This window comes from Periophthalmus magnuspinnatus, chromosome 6 (genome assembly GCF_009829125.3).
Source record: "Periophthalmus magnuspinnatus isolate fPerMag1 chromosome 6, fPerMag1.2.pri, whole genome shotgun sequence".
Classification (NCBI taxonomy): domain Eukaryota; kingdom Metazoa; phylum Chordata; class Actinopteri; order Gobiiformes; family Gobiidae; genus Periophthalmus; species Periophthalmus magnuspinnatus.
Genome location: NC_047131.1, coordinates 27,721,566 through 27,739,326, shown reverse-complemented (window position 1 = coordinate 27,739,326; position 17,761 = coordinate 27,721,566). Strand labels below are relative to the sequence as shown.

General features: G+C 40.3%; 1 protein-coding gene across 1 annotated transcript; it reads right to left on the bottom strand.

Moving 5' to 3' along the window:
- Positions 1–306: 306 nt before the first annotated feature.
- On the bottom strand, positions 307–5,470 carry ldha (lactate dehydrogenase A4). Its single transcript, XM_033967448.2, has 8 exons — positions 4,739–5,470; positions 3,322–3,447; positions 2,597–2,714; positions 2,338–2,511; positions 2,078–2,251; positions 1,880–1,997; positions 1,418–1,541; positions 307–1,336 (listed from the first exon to the last, which is right to left on the bottom strand). Exons 2-8 carry the CDS (start codon positions 3,445–3,447, stop codon positions 1,172–1,174), a joined length of 999 nt encoding a protein of 332 aa, XP_033823339.1. The 5' UTR covers positions 4,739–5,470; the 3' UTR covers positions 307–1,171.
- Positions 5,471–17,761: the final 12,291 nt, after the last annotated feature.

Genomic DNA, 17,761 nt, shown 5'->3' with positions numbered 1-17,761 from the left:
TATTAATCCAGACATTAATTTATGTTTTCAAAAGGACTCTTTTAATTTAGCCTTTTACTAAATGCACTTTGAACTGTATTATAGAGTATCTGTTTATTACTTTCTGACACCCATACAAAACATTTATATTTCTCTAGATTTATGTTAAATAAAATTTCTGTCCTAAATAATGTTACTTTCACTTGAGTTCCATTATAATGCAATCTGGTGAACTTCAACAGTCAATACTATAGTCTGTCCAATACTAGCCACTGGGCTGCGGGCAGCTGAGTCAGCCACTCTCAAACAAACGGGGACAAAGGCAGGTCCTGTTATCCTGGCAGATTTATTTGATGTCACAGCAAAATAAAAATCAATGTGCAGCTGCCACCACAGGTACAGGTACTCAGATCTGATTAAAATAGAAATCTAATGCAACATCAAAACATAAATAGAACTCGGTATAAACAATAAATATCATCACCATCGATGATGTTTTACCAGAGCTAGAATGACTCGTGTAACTCTGGAGGGTTTATGGTGAACACAAAACCTTTTCAAATTGTTAACCATTTTAAGATTATCGGAGCCGTTTTTCTATTGAATCCCTTTTCTCTTGCTGCGTTTTACACAAAAATGTTAATTCATTATGTATGGTAGTTCAGCTGTATCAATGCACTTTAGTGGACAAGAAGTTATATTTAGAAGACCTCCCATAGCCATAGTGCTTCGGCATCACAAGAACTGGCCCAGTGATATGCAGCAGTTAAATCGGGCTGCAGAGGACACCTTTCTCACAGAGAATGGAATGTCACCATTTCGTGGTAGATAAAAATCAAACAGATTATCATTGGAAATGACCAACTGGTAACAACCACATACACTTAAATACAATCTACAAGCAGGGAGTGCAGCAGCAACAGTACAGTACAGTGACATACAGATAGGTACATACATACATACAGTACAGAATAAACTGCAGAGTTTTAAGTTGTGGTAACTTCAGTCATGGCAGGAAAAATGTGCTAATCAGGACATGAAATGAGTAACGTTTATAAATATTAGACAGATAATGTGGCTCATACACAAACCCTTGACCTTTTGAGAACTGGTCTAATACGGCTGTTGCACGTTGACAGCGGACACCGTTAGCATGTTTAGGAGTGATCTCGGGCCAGTAGGAGGAGCCGTCTCACAGAGTGAGCTCTTTCTGTACTCCCCACAGAGTCTCAGCGCTCTTCCTCAGCTGCTGCTCTTCATCGGGCTTCAGGGTCATATTGATGACATCAGTCAGACCACTGTTCCCCAGGACACAGGGTACACTCAGGAAGACCTCCTCGTTTACTCCATGCATGCCCTGATGCAGAGACCACACGAGTGTTAGTTTGTAGCACAAGAGAAATCATTGGAAAGATTAAAAATAATTAACTGTTTTTACCTGGACCAGGGTGGACACGGGCTGCACTTTGTGCAGATTCTTCATGATGCTTTCCACCAGGTCAGCCACAGACAGACCAATGGCCCAGGAGGTGTAGCCCTTCAATTTGATGACTTCATAGGCTCTGTGGGACAGGCACAAATAGGTCAAGCTACTTGTACACACATAGGACATTGTCCCATATAATAAAAATCAGACTAACACAAATATGAGGAACAAAATATTGCGTTTAATGGTGTGAGCACAGCAGGTAAAAGCAGCCGAGACTGCCAGCCTCCATTCACAGCAATGTCAAATTCCACAAGGATTAGTCTGCTACTATGTCACGCGTTAAATAGCACGATAGCAACCGACCTTGAAAGCCTTTTTCATTATGAAAATGTTCACAGAACTGGATACATTTAATGAATGCTATAAAATCGCTGTTGATTTTTTGACATTTAGAACAAACACTGCACTTACCCTTGAACTACTTGGTGGTGAACTTCTTTCCAGTTTTCACTGTCAGACTCTCCTCCCATATTTGGGTTCAGCGCTTGCAGTGACACTCCAGCCACATTAACTCCACTCCAGACGGGCACTAAGAACATAAACATATATCATCACATTATGACCCTTAGAGCTTATTATGACACCCATTTGTGAGAGGTGAGTGCATACCACTGGAGTCTCCATGCTCTCCAATGATCCAGCCATGGCAGCTGGAGGGGTGCAGGTGGAGCTTCTCTGCCATCAGATGGCGGAAACGAGCAGAGTCCAGGTTTGTTCCAGACCCAATGACACGGTTGCGGGGGAATCCACTCAACTTCCATGCCACATAAGTCAGGATGTCCACTAATAACAGGAAACACTGAATGATTAGCCCATTCTCTGAGATCAGAGAGGAACTGTAACACAGCTTTAGATTATGTGTGTCAAACCTGGGTTGGAGACCACCAGGAGGATGCAGTTAGGACTGTACTTGACAATGTTTGGGATGATGAACTTAAAGATGTTAACGTTGCGCTGTACCAGATTCAGACGGCTCTCGCCCTCTTGTTGGCGGGCTCCAGCGGTCACAATCACCACTTTGGAGTTTGCTGTAACACTGTAGTCTGTTGGTAAAACAACAAAATAAGTTAAAAAAAAAAAAATCCTCTAATAGACTAAACAACGTGATGGATTTCTCTCTATTCCCACCTTTGTCTGCCGCAATTCTGTGCGTCTTCAGGAAGAGGGAACCATGCTGCAAGTCCATGACCTCACCCTTGAGTTTGTCCTCCATTACATCAACCAAGGCCAAATCATCACACAGATCCTAAACAAACACAAGTTACTTTACGCCTTTTGTTTGTTTTGTATTTCTTATTTATCATGTGGAATGTGGTATTTCCTGTAGTTGGACAAGAAAAAACTTGCTAAAATGCTTTGTCATGGTAACGCATTCCCCCCAAAAACCTTGAGCATGTTGCTAATAAGATGACATATTAACCTTTTATGGGCATTAGTAACATGTGACATTATTTTACTTTTTGTTCATTGTAAACCAAAATATTAATCTAAAACTGCTTAATAATAGAACTGGTTGGATAACTTAAGAATTGCACAATAATAACACATATTTGAATGACGAGCGTGAAGGAAAAATACAGATTATTATATCTACAAGACCACGGCTTAAGTAAATGTTTTACACACGAGAGGTGGGGTAAGCAAATACTGATAAATATATGGTAGTTTTGACATGAAATATACTGCAAACTGGCACAAAACTGACTAGATAAGAACCAGCCCACCAGTCCTATGACACTCAACGCATGTGCAATACATGGTTAACTGATAAGTGGTGTTGTAAAACTGTAAAAGAAACAGTCAAAACGGCTTTTTAAAAGACTTGGTGCAGATGTGTGTTATTTTCATCCCACCTTGAGCAGTATGCTGATAGCGGAGGCCATTCCCACCATGCCAACACCCACAACTGTTACTTTGTTCTTGCTGCCAACTGCCTCCTCCTTGGACACATGGCTGATGAGCTTCTCCTTGGTGGACATCTGCGTAATAAACGGCAACAGGTGTAAGACAGAGTGAAAAGAGTGCTTCTGACTCAATGTACAGTCCCCTATTTCATCATTACTACTGAATACACCCTGACCTTTGTGCAACCTTCATTATACACATTTCCCGTCATGTGATTTCCTTACTCCAATTTAGGGACGGTCTGTTCTTTCCTGCACCCTTGCCATTGCCATTTTGGGGGGAGTCCATGGCAACTAAGTACTCCCTGAGAAGTATTTCATCCCCCGATCTGTGCCAAGTAGCAGAAATAGCAGTGCGCGCAGACAGAGAGAGGCCAGCAGGCTCACTCGCTGCTGTTACATCATCAGGCCTTGTCGCAGTGATGTGGAGCAAACAATTTTACTCTCAAGAGGATATTGGCTCACTACTAGGCCTATATTTTAACCAGGCCAGTCATAACGAATATCCTTTCATCCAATTATCCTTCTCCTAAACGCTTATATTACACAGGCACGACGATCTGCCAAAACATTTACTCCTTTATTCACTTTAAGAGGGTGAAACAGGACAATAACCAGCAATGCCAAACAGTTAATGAGTAGTTTTACAGTTTCAATGTTTATATTTAGATTTGAAACATTAAAAAAAAAAAAAAAAAACACTGCAGCCAAATTTGCCTTTCCAGGGCCTTCAGGCTGAATGAAATGTGATCCCAGATTAGGCCCCTACCCCCACTACTGGACCGTACCAACACGAAGGAGAATGTACCAAATGGATCAAATTGTGCCACTGCAGTTTAGCATCACCAAAGCCATCCGGGAATTTGCACTTGACCTGTCACATCACCACATCCACGAAGATAACAAAGGACATGACCTTCCGCAAACGTTAAAAAATAGAAATAAAAACTAAAAAAAAAAAATAAAGTTTAACGTTATTAGAACTTCCATTTCAAAAGATGTAAACCCTAACTGCCCAAACTGCAGGCCTATTTTGCTTCAACAGGCTGTCTACAAGTTTAGACCAGCATCATGTTTCCACGGGCCATTTTTACGCACCATTTTTTATTGTTCTTCCAATTATTCTGAACAAGGAACAGCAAACGATCACATTGCAAGAACAAGGTCGTAAATTGTAGCAGAAACGTGACGCATTTTTACTATAGCACAAAACGTCCCAGTCACCCATTCCATTGATTCGTCTCGACACGCCCATTTTCATCCAGAAATGCGCACCACGAACACGCTCTAACCGGATTAACGGCTAAAATTGAGTAGAAATCTGGTAGTAACGTGGGTAAAAACGTAAGAAAAAAAGTTCCCTTACCGTGTCGCTGTGCTGGGTGAGTTCTTTGTCAGAGCTAGTGGAATGTGAGCGCTTGTCTGGAGCCGCGATTTCCGCAGAGTGCAGTCGCGCGTGTGCAGCGGAGCCGTATTTATAGCCGCCTGCGTCCGCCGTCTGCGTCCGCCGCCTACGTCATCACGCAGAATCAACTGGCGGTGCATGTTTGGAGTCACGTCCTCCAGAAGCGCAGAGGACACCCCCCTCCCCTCCCCAAGTCAGACAAGCAGCATCGTGTCCAAGACTTTTAACTACGAACAACGATTTAAGTGTTCCCCCTGTACTAGTACGATCTCTAAATTAAATTCTGTTAGTTTTCATGGCCAAATAATGTTTTAAGTGCAAAAAAAGCGAACAATATTTTTTTTTTATTTTTTTTTTTAACTAACCGATCATTTTGGTTAGGCGTTGGTGTTGCCAGGCAAAGTTTTGGTTATTTATTCAACAGGAAATGACTTGGCTCATTTTACTACACGTACCACACGTTTGAAGGGATTTTCCTCTCATGAGTAACCTAACAAGAACTAAGACAGTCGGTACGATTAACACACGGAAAAAGAAACCCTCCCTCTGAGTTGTCGCTACAATTCAATATTCTCGATGCAGTAATAACAGAAGTACTTGAATGACAAAAACAGAGCGGTAGGAAGATGCCATTTTACGCGAGGAGATGAGAGTCATATTATGTAACGCTCTTACCTAACACTTCCTTTTCCCGTTTGGTTCCCTCTAGTGGTGACTTTGTGCAGTTACACGGCTGCGCCTGCGCTTCTGTTTTGTTTAATGAGTCAAACGACACACCCTCCACCTATAATGGCCCTTCATGATCTCACGCATGTGTCACGCAGAGTACGTAGACTTTATGTACAACTATAACCGCCAGGCATGATTTTATTTTTCACCTGATGCAATAGACCCACAACACCTTTACCCAGGGCCGGCTCAGCGTATAAGCAGACTGAACAGCTGCGTAGGGCCCCAAGGTCATCAAAGGGCCCCCAAGAGCCAATATGTTTAATATAATATGTAAAGTTATAGTGGAAACAGTGCTCAAGTGTTTACAGTAGCCTAAATATCCATCTATATACTTTACTTTTTTTTTTTTTTTTTTTTCCAATATCTATAGTAGCAAAATATCTACTACCTATATATGTTTTTGAACCAGGCATAAGTGTGGGCAGCTATGTGTTTACACCCCCGAGGTGTGCTGAAGCAGCTGAAGTACTTTTGAATGGCTGTTTTGCAAGTTAGATTAAAACATTTCATTCTTTTGCTCATATAAATAGAAACACACTTCGACAAGGTGATGAGAGCAGGGTCATAAAGTTGTCAAATGCGAGTCACCAATAGCTGAGCCCAGGTACATGCACTGCCAAGGAGCCCAGAGACAAATTCTGCTTAAGGCCCCTTGAAAGCTAGAGCTGGCCCTGCCTTTACCAGACGATGACCAGAGTCACGTAGTTTGCTCACAGGCGCGCTGCCACTTCCCTGGTGGTTTTGTGGTTTGCTTGTGGAGAAGTTACTGCTTTGCTTGTTCCACTGGCACTAAACTTACCCATCTCACATTTATCCAATTCTGGGTATTTTTATGTCTAACAAAAATGCATAGAAAAAAATGCCCTTTAACTGTGAGTGGGATTGCTTTTCTATAGATTTGATCTGTAACTTGTTCAGGTGGCACAACCTACACCCTCATTTGGGTTGTATTATTTTGCATGGAGCTGCAAATAAGTTCTATACAGACAACAGAGCCATTTTAAAGGATCTGTAAAGTGTTGACTTATTGCTGCACATAAACACTGAACATTTTACACAAATCCAACTACTTTATATCATATTTTAGCAGCAAAACTTTTCCCAAATTCTCCAGTGAAATGAATGGGACTCTTGCTCAGCCTTAAGTACCACCACAAAGAAAGCACAGTTTACGAGCATTTAGTGGAGGGGGGCAGGGCAGAATAAGGTCAATTGAAGTTAATAACAGCCATAGTCACATGGAACATTCCAGGTTAAGGTTATCTCCGTGGAGTCAAGGAGATTGTTACATAGTGTACCTTGAAGTTAAGATGAATACTGGTAAAGCACACTCACTCCTTTACAGAAGAGACAGCGAAGTGAAACTACCATCACGAGGAAATGGAAATAGGTTGAAAGAAAAACTGACTAGACCCGTGTGTGGTGGTAGTCAGGGGGGCCAAGAATTTAGGTTGGAACATTGCCAAATAAAATAGGGCGCACTGAAGTTACTTAGCTTATTAAAAATGTTGTCCAAAACAGAAAAAAATGGTCTATGTTTTGAAAATGCGTAAATGCAGCCTATAAACTTATTTTACTCTCATTCAAATTAAGCGATTAATCAATAATAAGACAAATACAATGCAATTAACTGAATCACCAAAACAGGACAGTGTGCACCTCACTTTTCTCCGTGATGCAAATTAGGCACGCATCTTCAAGAACCCTCCTCTCAGATCCATACTGCAGCTTTTGTACTGCGAGTTTAAACACTGAGAAGGCCCCTCACCCACCGCTCTCGCACCACCTCCCCCAAGATCTGTGTCGTTTCTTTCTCTAAACAGACAAAAGGTCAGAGCGGGCCCAGCTGTGATGGCTCCTTTTACAGTGTGTGCAGACCTGCTGGCCCCATTCAAACACTACATTGACAAATTCAGTAGACCACTGCAAAATCCTGTAATACCTCTACGTTACGATAAATACTAGATAGTTTATTGCTCAGTAAATGAAAGATGGAATAATAATAAAGTAAAGTTTGCACTGTTGTTCTGATGTTGTTGCATACATCTACCTCTATGACTATTTTATCTTTATGCATGCTCTTATTTGTATTTATAATAGCTATACTTCTACTTTTTATATTATTATTACTATTCAGTGTTTTATGTTGCACTTTATCACCGAAGAAAGTTCCTACATTGTGAGTTGTGTTAACTGACAATGGCAATAAAAGTCTGAATAATAGTCTTTTTATCGTGCATACTTTTACTTTTTGCTATCTTTTTGTACTAGGATGCACTTTGTAGAGGGTTGCATACATCTTTTCTACTCATTATAGATTAAAAAACAAACTACCAGGACTAAGGTTTGACTCTGCTATTTATTTTTCTCAGGTCATGTTTGTTTTTTTAATAATATTCTACATTTAGAATAGTCTTTTATGGGGATAATCCTGCTTCCTGCCAAGTTACTTTCATCACTATTGCTTACCACGTATATTTTCATACACAATATAAGCTCTGGCTCTTCAAAATGTGTTAGCGTGACATGACCTACATCTTTATCTCCCAAGAATGTTAAGAGCAAACCTGGGTTGACACAGTTTTAGTAATTGCAACAAAACGCCGGCATTGTCACAGCTTGGTGCAACTTCTTTTGTTTCGCTTTCCCTCCACATCTGTCAGTCACGTCAAATTAATTTAAAAACATTACAGATTGAATGGGTTTTTTGGTTGCACAAACAAAAGCACTTAAGCCAGTCCCTGCCTTTCAGCCCACAGACCCACACACCCTCTTGTAGTTATCACATCAGCCAAGGTGTGAGTATTTAAAACACCAAGGACAACGCACGTTTACCAAACAAACACAAAATCAAGGCTGGTTTTAATGAAAGCTGCTCAACAATGTGCACGTTTAGCCTAATCCTAGAACTGGTTGTCTAGAATCTATTTTTCAAATCTGGTTGTGTACAAGAGCAGAGCAATGCAAGTCACCTGATTTATCTTTTATTTTACACCTTTATTTATTCTAGCTTGCATACCTAAGCCCATTGTACAGTTTTTTGGAAGTCTTTCTGTTCCCACATAAGCTCAAGTGTCTTATTACACCTATGAACACCTTTGGCTTAGTGTCTAGTCTACTTTGTCATTAAACATGCAATTAAAAATACAATTGCAGATGAAACTATTTAGCATTAACCAATCACTTACAGATGAATGCAGATGGGAACAAGTGAAAATGCCCCTATCATAGGTTAGTTTTTCTGTAGGCTACACATTTTGATTGTTTTTTCTTGTTTCTTTTGTGTTTGGGTCACCATCCAGCCAATCAAGCCTAATATTTGACAAATTTGTGCCACATCTTGCACATTAGGCTCATTTTCAACAGGATCCGCAGGTCTAGTTCTTTTACTTTGTGCAAAGACAATAAAAATAAACGTGCCTTGTCTCGGGCGGTGTCCTGTTCACTGTCCCAGGGCATGATCTCAGCAGAGCAGCAGGTGGGGGTTGGATCAGATGAGGTCAGGTCATGTCACATTCAACACGTTATATAACAGCGACGCCTGGTGGTAAGAACTAGACTGCACGTAGCTCCACTCAAAGCTTAAACTCGTTCATTTCGCCATTTAAACTATGATTAGACTATGTGGTCTTACATTTTATCTATCATCAGGATACAGCCAAATGAAACCCAATGGAAACACAGCAAAGCTTCAGTAAAACAGCACATGTGTCAAAGTGTGATGATCTAAATCCACAGATCAAATTAACAGATTCCACACAGAAATAGTGTTTAATTCATGGTCCTGCAGGCTCTACAGACACCACCTAACCTTTATTATGTCATACTGAACTAAACAAAATCACTTTTACAGACAGGTTTTAATGTTCCAGCTCCACCCCGGTCAGTCTGATGTGGAAACAGTGGCTCTTTGTTTTAGTCAACATGACCTGGATTAAGAAGTAGGTCAAACATAAACCACCTTTTTATTTGTCCTAGCTGTAATATCCACATTCATTATTCTGTCATTATTTGAATAATAATATTAATTTCAACAATACTCTGAATGTTGATAGTGTATTAGTCTGATTATTGATATTTCATTCTCAAAACGCTCTGTGAATAAAGCAGTAGTCTGTCCTATAGACTAAACAGTTAAGGCTAATCAGGTGTAGCTAAGGTTGAATGTAGGTTTTTATTTATTTAAAATTGTATAAAATTGATGTATAACCATCGATGTCCCTAGATATAAATATTACTTTTACTGATAACAACTGGCTTAAACTGACTTAAATACAAAAGCACTGCACTAACTAACTCTTTGTCCAATGCCCTTCATTTACACTATAGTCTAATTTGTTAATTTGGTTTTCAAGACGATTATCCAATTAAAAGGCAATATGAGCATCGCGTGATCCTCATATTTGAACATTCATTTCTTTTCACATGAGGCATGGTCTGTCCATATACTGATGATGAAAAAAAAAAATCTTTTTTCAGCCAGTGAAAGCGCAGACTGCACAGCCTCTTGACAGTTCGAGGAAATAACAGCAGAGGGCGCCACTTCACAAGGAATAGATAACCTGATTCTTGTGTTAAAGCTAAACACAACAGCATTCTTTAACAGACTTCTTTCACTGTTTATAAACCATGTTCTTGCAATAAAATAAAAAAACTAATTACAATGACAAAACAATTATAGGAAGTGCTTTCCCCTGATAAAAGTGTTATTCAGAGACAAGTCTGGTGTTTGTCAGGTCTTTGCACAAATCACCTGAGGTGATCAGAACTATCTGGATTTTATTTTATTTTAAATATATTTGGCTTAATCTCATGATTATGTAATCAGTTAGTTTGATTTATTGTAATGGCTTTAGGGGCCTTATGTAAATTGGCCACTGAAACCCACTACACAGACATAAAACACTGGAGATCCATATGTGAATCAAGTTGTTACAAAGACAACAGGCCTATATGTGGACTTTCTAATATTCTAAACAGTATACAGCCTTTATCACTAAACTATGGGATCTCAAAATCACATTGTATCCTCCACTGTCCCACCACTGTCCCCCACATGTCATTATGCACTTATAAAGTTTGAGTGCAGTACTTTTCATCTAACATACAATACTGAAATAGAAGATGCACATTTTCTTCAGTTAAACCCTAGAGCCTCTCACTTATTGTACTTCCTCACATTTTCTATCTCCCACAATGCACTTGGGATGTTCTGTTACTCCAACTGCATTTACCACATTTACAGAAGACAGATGAAGTTTCATTAGACCACTGTCAGATTCATCTCGTAATAATGCGCTTGTGCTGCCCCTTGGATATCTTCTCTCAAACTCTATCAAACCTAAGTAACCTATGTACTTCAGTACTTGCTTTGTCCTCTCTGTGTCTTTCCCAATTCAATCAACTTCAGCTATTGTCCAATTTCTCAGTGGAATACAAAGGCACCGGTCGGCCATGTTTGTTGCTTATGTCTCTACTACGGGGTCCGCGTGTTGTTATTGTGTCGTGCTTTGGGACCTCGGAGGTGCTTCAGACTCTTGATACTCTCCCGCATGACCAACGCAGAAGGGCTGGTAATGGGGTGGGCAATCTAATAAGTGAGGCCACAGCTTCCGCCTCTATGCAGCCAGATTAGAAATAGAAACAGGGCCAAGTACCAGCGCTACATCAATCACAAAGGGACTGTGTGCAGAGGATGAAACAACTTTGTCAGAGCATCATCCAGCCCACAGATGTTTGGAACAGTTTACCTGGGAGAGTGGGTTTTGTCATTCATCTCAATCATTTTTTGGCAGTTCCAGAGGCAGAGAGCATATTCAAACCGTACCCAAATTTAATGGGCCTGTACCCAATTTTTTCCCATGTATTTGAGTGAAGTTTGTCTTGCCCCAGAACAGATATACTGTATATGCAGCTTGTGAAGTCAAAATAAGTCCAACTCTGCAATGGTCCTGAAAGTTGTGAAAAGTTCTTGTAAACATGTAAAGTCCCTTTTTGTCCTAAATTTGGTTGAAGGTATTTGGGGTGGAGCCTTAAGGGTGGAGTATCGTTGCTCGTAGCCACTTGGCCTGATTATTCTTTGTGTGGAAGCTGGACAGGGCTGAGGTCATACAGTTTATTTGACTGTGTGGGACCGGATTTATTGGGGAATCTGTATTTGTGGAGCCCGTATCTTCAATTAAACCTCTTAAACAGCATTTCCTCCAAGTCTAGACAGATTTGGAGAGACTTATCCATGCATTTGTCTCTAGTAGCTTAGACTATTGTAACGTCCTGCTCACTGGCCTCTCCAAACGAGCCTTAAGACAACTGCAGTACATCCAGAACACTGCTGCTCGGGTTTTGACTGGAACCGGGAAGTACAAGCACATAAGTCTAGTGCTCACATCTCTGCACTGGCTCCTGTGGCTCAGAGGAAAGACTTTAAAGCCGCTCTGTTTGTGAACAAGTCTCTTCACGGACCAGCACCAAAGTACATCTCCGACATGTCAGTGCCATATGAACCATCTCACACTTTGAGGACTTCAGGGACCGGCCTCCTGCTGGTGCCCAGAGTCAGGACTAAACATCAGGGGGAATCAGTTCAGTTCAATTTTCTGCACCTCAAACCTGGAACAGTTTCTCTGAAGATGTGAGACTTTGACAATGTTTAAATCCAGGCTCAAAACAGTTCTTTTTAGCTGTGCGTCTTTGTTTGTATTGTGATTTTAATGTCTTTCTTATTCTGTAAAGCACTTACTTGAATTACTTTACATATGAATTGAGCAATGCAAATAAACTTTCCTTGATTCTATCCATTTTCACCCCAGACGCACGAGTCAAGCTAAAGCCCTAACAGCTATAGAGGCAAACTGTGAATTTAAACCGCCACTATAAAACTCATTGTAGTGAATAATTAGGATGCATGAGGAATATCTTTGGACAGTGCTGCAAACTCTCTCACAACAAAATTGCTCAATAGTAGTTACTTCAAAATAACACTCGATAGCTGCAATATAAGTTAGTTGAAGTATTTGGGGACCGATTCGAGTGATCTGTTTCCTTGAATTGTAAGCAGGCCTGTCACTATAATTACCATTTTTTATGTGTACATTTTCTTTGTAAGTGTGGAGCTTTGGGGTATTTCACAATTGAGCTGTAAAATTCTGAATAAGTAACTTCTCTGGCTAATTACTGACCAATAATCGTACGTTATAGTTGCAGCTCAGACCTTTTAATGATACCGTCTATTAAAAATGGTTTACCGGGATTGTGTCAGTGTTTTAAAGTAGTTCCTTTTATCGCTGTGTATCTCTGTACCAATATATCCATCCACTTTCTTCCACTTATCCGGGGCTGGGTCGCAGGGGCAGCAGTCTAAGCAGGGACTCCCAGACTTCTCCCACTCCAGACGCTTCCTCCAGCTCCTTCGGTAGGACCCCAAAATGTTCCCAGGCCAGCCGACCACTATAATGTACCAATATATCATGCCTCAGAATGTATTGTAAGGCCTAATTGTGAGGTATTCAAGTCTATATATTGATTGAGAACAAAGTCTGAGAACAAAGCAAGTAAAAGTAGTAAAGTAAAAGAAAAATTCAATTCCGTTCGACTATGGATCACACCTGGACGACTGAGGGATTAGACAGATGACTGAAGTAAAGTTTAAAATTTAAAAAGCGATATGGGAGCTTAGGCTAACTCATAAATCGGTTTGCCAAAATGCTTGTATTTATCCGCTATCATTTCTCATTCAAGCCTCATATCACATTTGACGAAGCCTTATCTGATACTTCACTATCTTACACCACTATGCCTTCCTACCCAGGCCTCTCTCAGCTTGTTGCCTGCTTCCACCTCTGCCTCCAGCCTCCTGCTCTGGCCTGATAGCATCACTTATGAGCCTGTTTTATTAACCACCCACTGGCAGATTAACGGCGACAATAATAGACCAATCAGATGCAATTACGGCACGATAAGGCCAGGTAGAACACTGAGCCCGATGTGGCGCTAAACTAGATTAGCTAGCGTGTCCCTGCATACATTTCCATATTTGTATTCATGAGTTGTGCAATTTATTTTTTGCCCTGGGTCCTAATCCCTGTACGGCCAGATATCATTATCAACAGATGTGAAATCGGGAGGTTTTATCTGATGTTAATTGAAGCCATAATGCACAACCAGGAAGTTCATTTTTACATAGCAGCTTATGACACCAGCTTCTCAATCAAATTTGTTGTTATTACTTATGCAAGAGCTTCGAAATCACTGGAGAAATCCCATATCATTAAAGCTCTTGAGTTGGCACCTGTGTATGTTCGACTGTGCACAGCGGCTGATGAGGAAAAAATAAGTAGGAGGCCAGAGATGAGCTGAAGCCTGGGGGGACACGGGAATTCTACCCAAGTTTGATTTCCATGACAGCTGTCTGGATTTAACCTCCTCCACAGACAAAACACTAACTAATAATGACTAACAAACCAACAGATTTTTAAAAGTAGTGTGTGCGTTTGTGTATAGTTCATAACATTACATTAGCTGTGCATTTGGGTATTAAGAGACATGTTCAGACATTTTCTTTGCAAATTAAGTTGTTTATTTTAATATTTTGTGTTTAATTGGTTCATTTTGGCTTCATATATTTATCTAAAAATGATCAGACGTTCATCCAGCATGGTACATTTTTGTTATCCTGTGTAAAAATTTTAATAGATTAACTTGTCGTCGTCAGGAAAGACAATCCTTCCTTTCTATGATTCCATCCTCAGACCCAAAGCAAACAAAAGAACCAAAAGAGAACAATAGGAGGGCCATTAAAGGTTGAATAGGACCATTAAAGGCTGGAAATGGAGACAATAGCTGTTTACGGTTTCAGTGTAGTTCTCCTTTCAGATGGATATAAGGCAGTGTCCACCAGTAATCTGACCAAAACTGAAACGTCTGACCAGAAGAGAAACGTCTTCACCCCTACAACTTTTTGTCCAGTTGACAGATTTAAACTTCGTCTTTTGCTACTGTACTTAAGCACATTTTGAAGTCAGTACTTTTACTTTTTTTACATTTGAGAGGCGGTATCTCTACTTTCTACGCCACAGCATCTTTGAATAGGACTGAAAAGTAAAACCATTTTTTAGCCTGAGGGGTTTATTTTTTAATACATTCATAATCTGAGCAACTAAAATAAACAAGGAAAAAACGCTGGGGAAAAAACATTTATCCAATTGTTTTTGTTGAGCAAAATTCAGCACAATTCTTTATCAAAATCACTGCATTGGAAGCTTCATTAGATCTCACAACCTGCATGAAATACTTTTACTTTTTACTCTTTAAGTACATTTTGAACTGGTAATAATAATACAACATTGAGTATTTCTTCCCCCGCTGGTAATCGTTAACTTTTGTGTTTGTCGTCCTTGTTGCTTCAGCCTCCATATTGTTCTCTCCAGTCCCACAGTAAATGGCTGCAACAGGAAGGGCGTCTGACATAAACAGTCCACCGAATCAATATCTAAAAAACACACACAAATAAACAATCAGGTTATCCCTAAGCTGCTTTCTTTTGTGCAACTAGAAAGCGACTCCAAACGTGTCAGCCCTGCGTTTGAACCTGTGGTCTGCTGGTTCAACGTCTGTCCTCTGTGACTCCGACAGCACAAATCATCAAAGGAGGCCACTAATTATACAATGTTTAATTGGGTTTCATGCTCTGTGCTTCCAGTGGCAAACACAACTTGTTACTTGGCACTGTTATTGGTCCAGTAATCCCTCCCATGTCACAGCTCAGAGGACAGTCTGCTTGTGTCGAATGAATCAAGGACACGTGTAAGAAAAGGCGTATTAGAAATGGATGGATGAATAATGGGGAAAAATAATGATTCAAAAGTGAAACATTAACTTTAAGTGTTTAAAGCGGACCTATTCGTTAAAGCAGACCTATTATGCAACTTTTCAGAGCTTTTAACCATCTTACACATGCAGTTTGAGCTATTGTGCGCGTTTGAACCGTCTTTAAGCGCTAATTTTCAAGACGCTATATTGCTAATCAACCCCATTTTCACTGTCACCTCTGCTCTGTACTTACTTTCTTCTCCAATTTTATTTAATTTGATTCACTGCGGTTCAAATGAAAAAACAAAATCTGCTGCTTGCTAGCGTGATGTGCAGCGATCCATCAGAGGTGCCAACTATGGATCTATTGGTGCCAAATCTTTGTTGTGATGACGTTTGCGGTGACGTCAACTCCCTTTGGACACAGCAGTCAGTGGGCTTGCTTGTTTTTGTAGGTTGTTTTAGATGATTTTGCGATTTAAAATGAGAAAATGATGAAATAATGATCCACGAATGTCAGGGATTATAGCTGTATAGCAGACGTAAGCGCAATATGGATATGGATTTAGTTTACCATGATATTCTTTTATCCAATAGCAATAATCTGAAAATACATAAATGGCAGACACGATTTATTGAATGTCAGTGATGTAATGAGGAGGTCGTGAAGCAAAGGGGATGGAAAGGCTGAGGTGGTGGCCGATTCTGTCGTTGTATAGCAAAAATAAGGAGAGGACAATCAGAGAGATAAAAGCTTGTGAAAATAGGCAGAACAATCTTCCTGGTTAAATTTAGACAAACGTTTTGTCAAAATAAGCCCATTAATCTCACAATTCTGAAGCCATTCTTTGACCTTGAGCTAATCCACCGTACCGCCTTCCCAAATTACACGAACATTTAAAAATTCACCATGCACAAAATTCAAATTAAACTTCCCCCTTACTTCCCCTTTTGCGTGTCCCAGTTCTAATTATCCTCAAAAATGTATTTCCACATTTCGCAATCTTCTGTCGTATTATTATTTGTTAAGCAGCCCAATTGGAAACACAGGTGGCCTCACATTCCCGCATTCACCAATGGAAAAGCGGCACAAAGCTTCCCAGTTCGGTGACCTTAACGGCGGATTGGTAAACGGGACGGTGTGTGCGGCTGTGGTCAGGTTAATTGAAGCTGTTAGAGTGAAAATGATTCCCTTGGGGGTGAGGAGGGGGTCGGCGGGGGGTAGATAGGGAGACACTGGGGGGAGAGGAGGGGGGTCAGAAAAAGGCGATTGCTCCTCAACCCCCCCGAGAACAGGAGGCAGTGATACACGAGGACACCAGGATGAATGCGTTCGTCTAAAGGTCACTGCGGAACATGTCCTTCCCATATCGCTTGGGATTTCATGCTTCTGGACAGTTGTTTTTGGAATTGTAGACAGTGCTATCCATTTGGAGGAAAGCAAACCTGAAATGAACTGTATTTATTTTATATAGACATTACAATTTGAACATAATCATTGCCATTTCCTGTGTGAAAAAATTACAATTCTAAATGAAAAGTAATGCATTTGTGAGGCCTGGTGAGGTTTGAAATACAAAAAAGGTTTATTCTTTGTTACAACAGATGCAGACAAGGAGCTTTTCAGCATCCTGGGTCTCTCCTACTCCGTCCCCAGCTTTCTAGTCTCCCAGCAATTATCCGAGCTCTGAGTATTTATACCAGAATGACAATGCTGCATACATTTCAAACCAGAGTGACTTTTGTTTCACACCCATGAGAGAATTAACTGTTACACTCAGATAAGTAGAACAACATAGAGTTTCCTTTTGGGATGGAGAAAGAGCCTTCACACATGTTAACGTCTGGTCTGGGTCTGACACACTGACACACTGACACTGATCAAATGCATTTAAAGACAAACAGTAAGACTATTTACTTCTCAACATGATTATATTTAAATTTCCATCACATCCTGCATAATGGGACCAGAGTTAGCTTTACATCTACAGCTCCTAGTTTAATTAATATGAGACAACCTACAAACATTTAGCAAAGGAAAAAAAACAGATTAAGTTGGTTGAGCATGGTCATACATACACAGAGACGTGCAAAATTTACACAAGATGCCCTTCCAGATCATAGAGTACAAGAGCATGTGGGACTTAAAGGTGCCACGACAACATTTAAATCTGTCAACTGGACAAATTGTTGTAGGAGTTAAGTCGTTTCGCTGCTCATCCAAGCCGCTTCTTCAGTTCTGGTCAGATAGCTGGTAGATGAGCAGCGAAATGTCTTCACTCCCACAACAATTTGCCCAGTTGACAGATTTAAACTTTGTCTTTTGCCGTGCCCTACACTCAAAAAAATAATTCTTTGGATTTACTTAAAAGCATTGTGTCATCCGGTTGCACGCAATCACATTGAGTAATTGTTGTAAAGTATGCTTATATAGTACATACTTAA

Coding starts and splice junctions, on each gene's coding strand:
- ldha (XM_033967448.2), bottom strand. CDS start 3,447: ATGTCCACCAAGGAGAAGCTCATCAGCCATGTGTCCAAGGAGGAGGCA. Junction 2,715..3,321: donor CTATCAGCATACTGCTCAAG/GTGGGATGAAAA, acceptor GTGTTTGTTTAG/GATCTGTGTGATGATTTGGC. Junction 1,542..1,879: donor CACCACCAAGTAGTTCAAGG/GTAAGTGCAGTG, acceptor CCTGTCCCACAG/AGCCTATGAAGTCATCAAAT.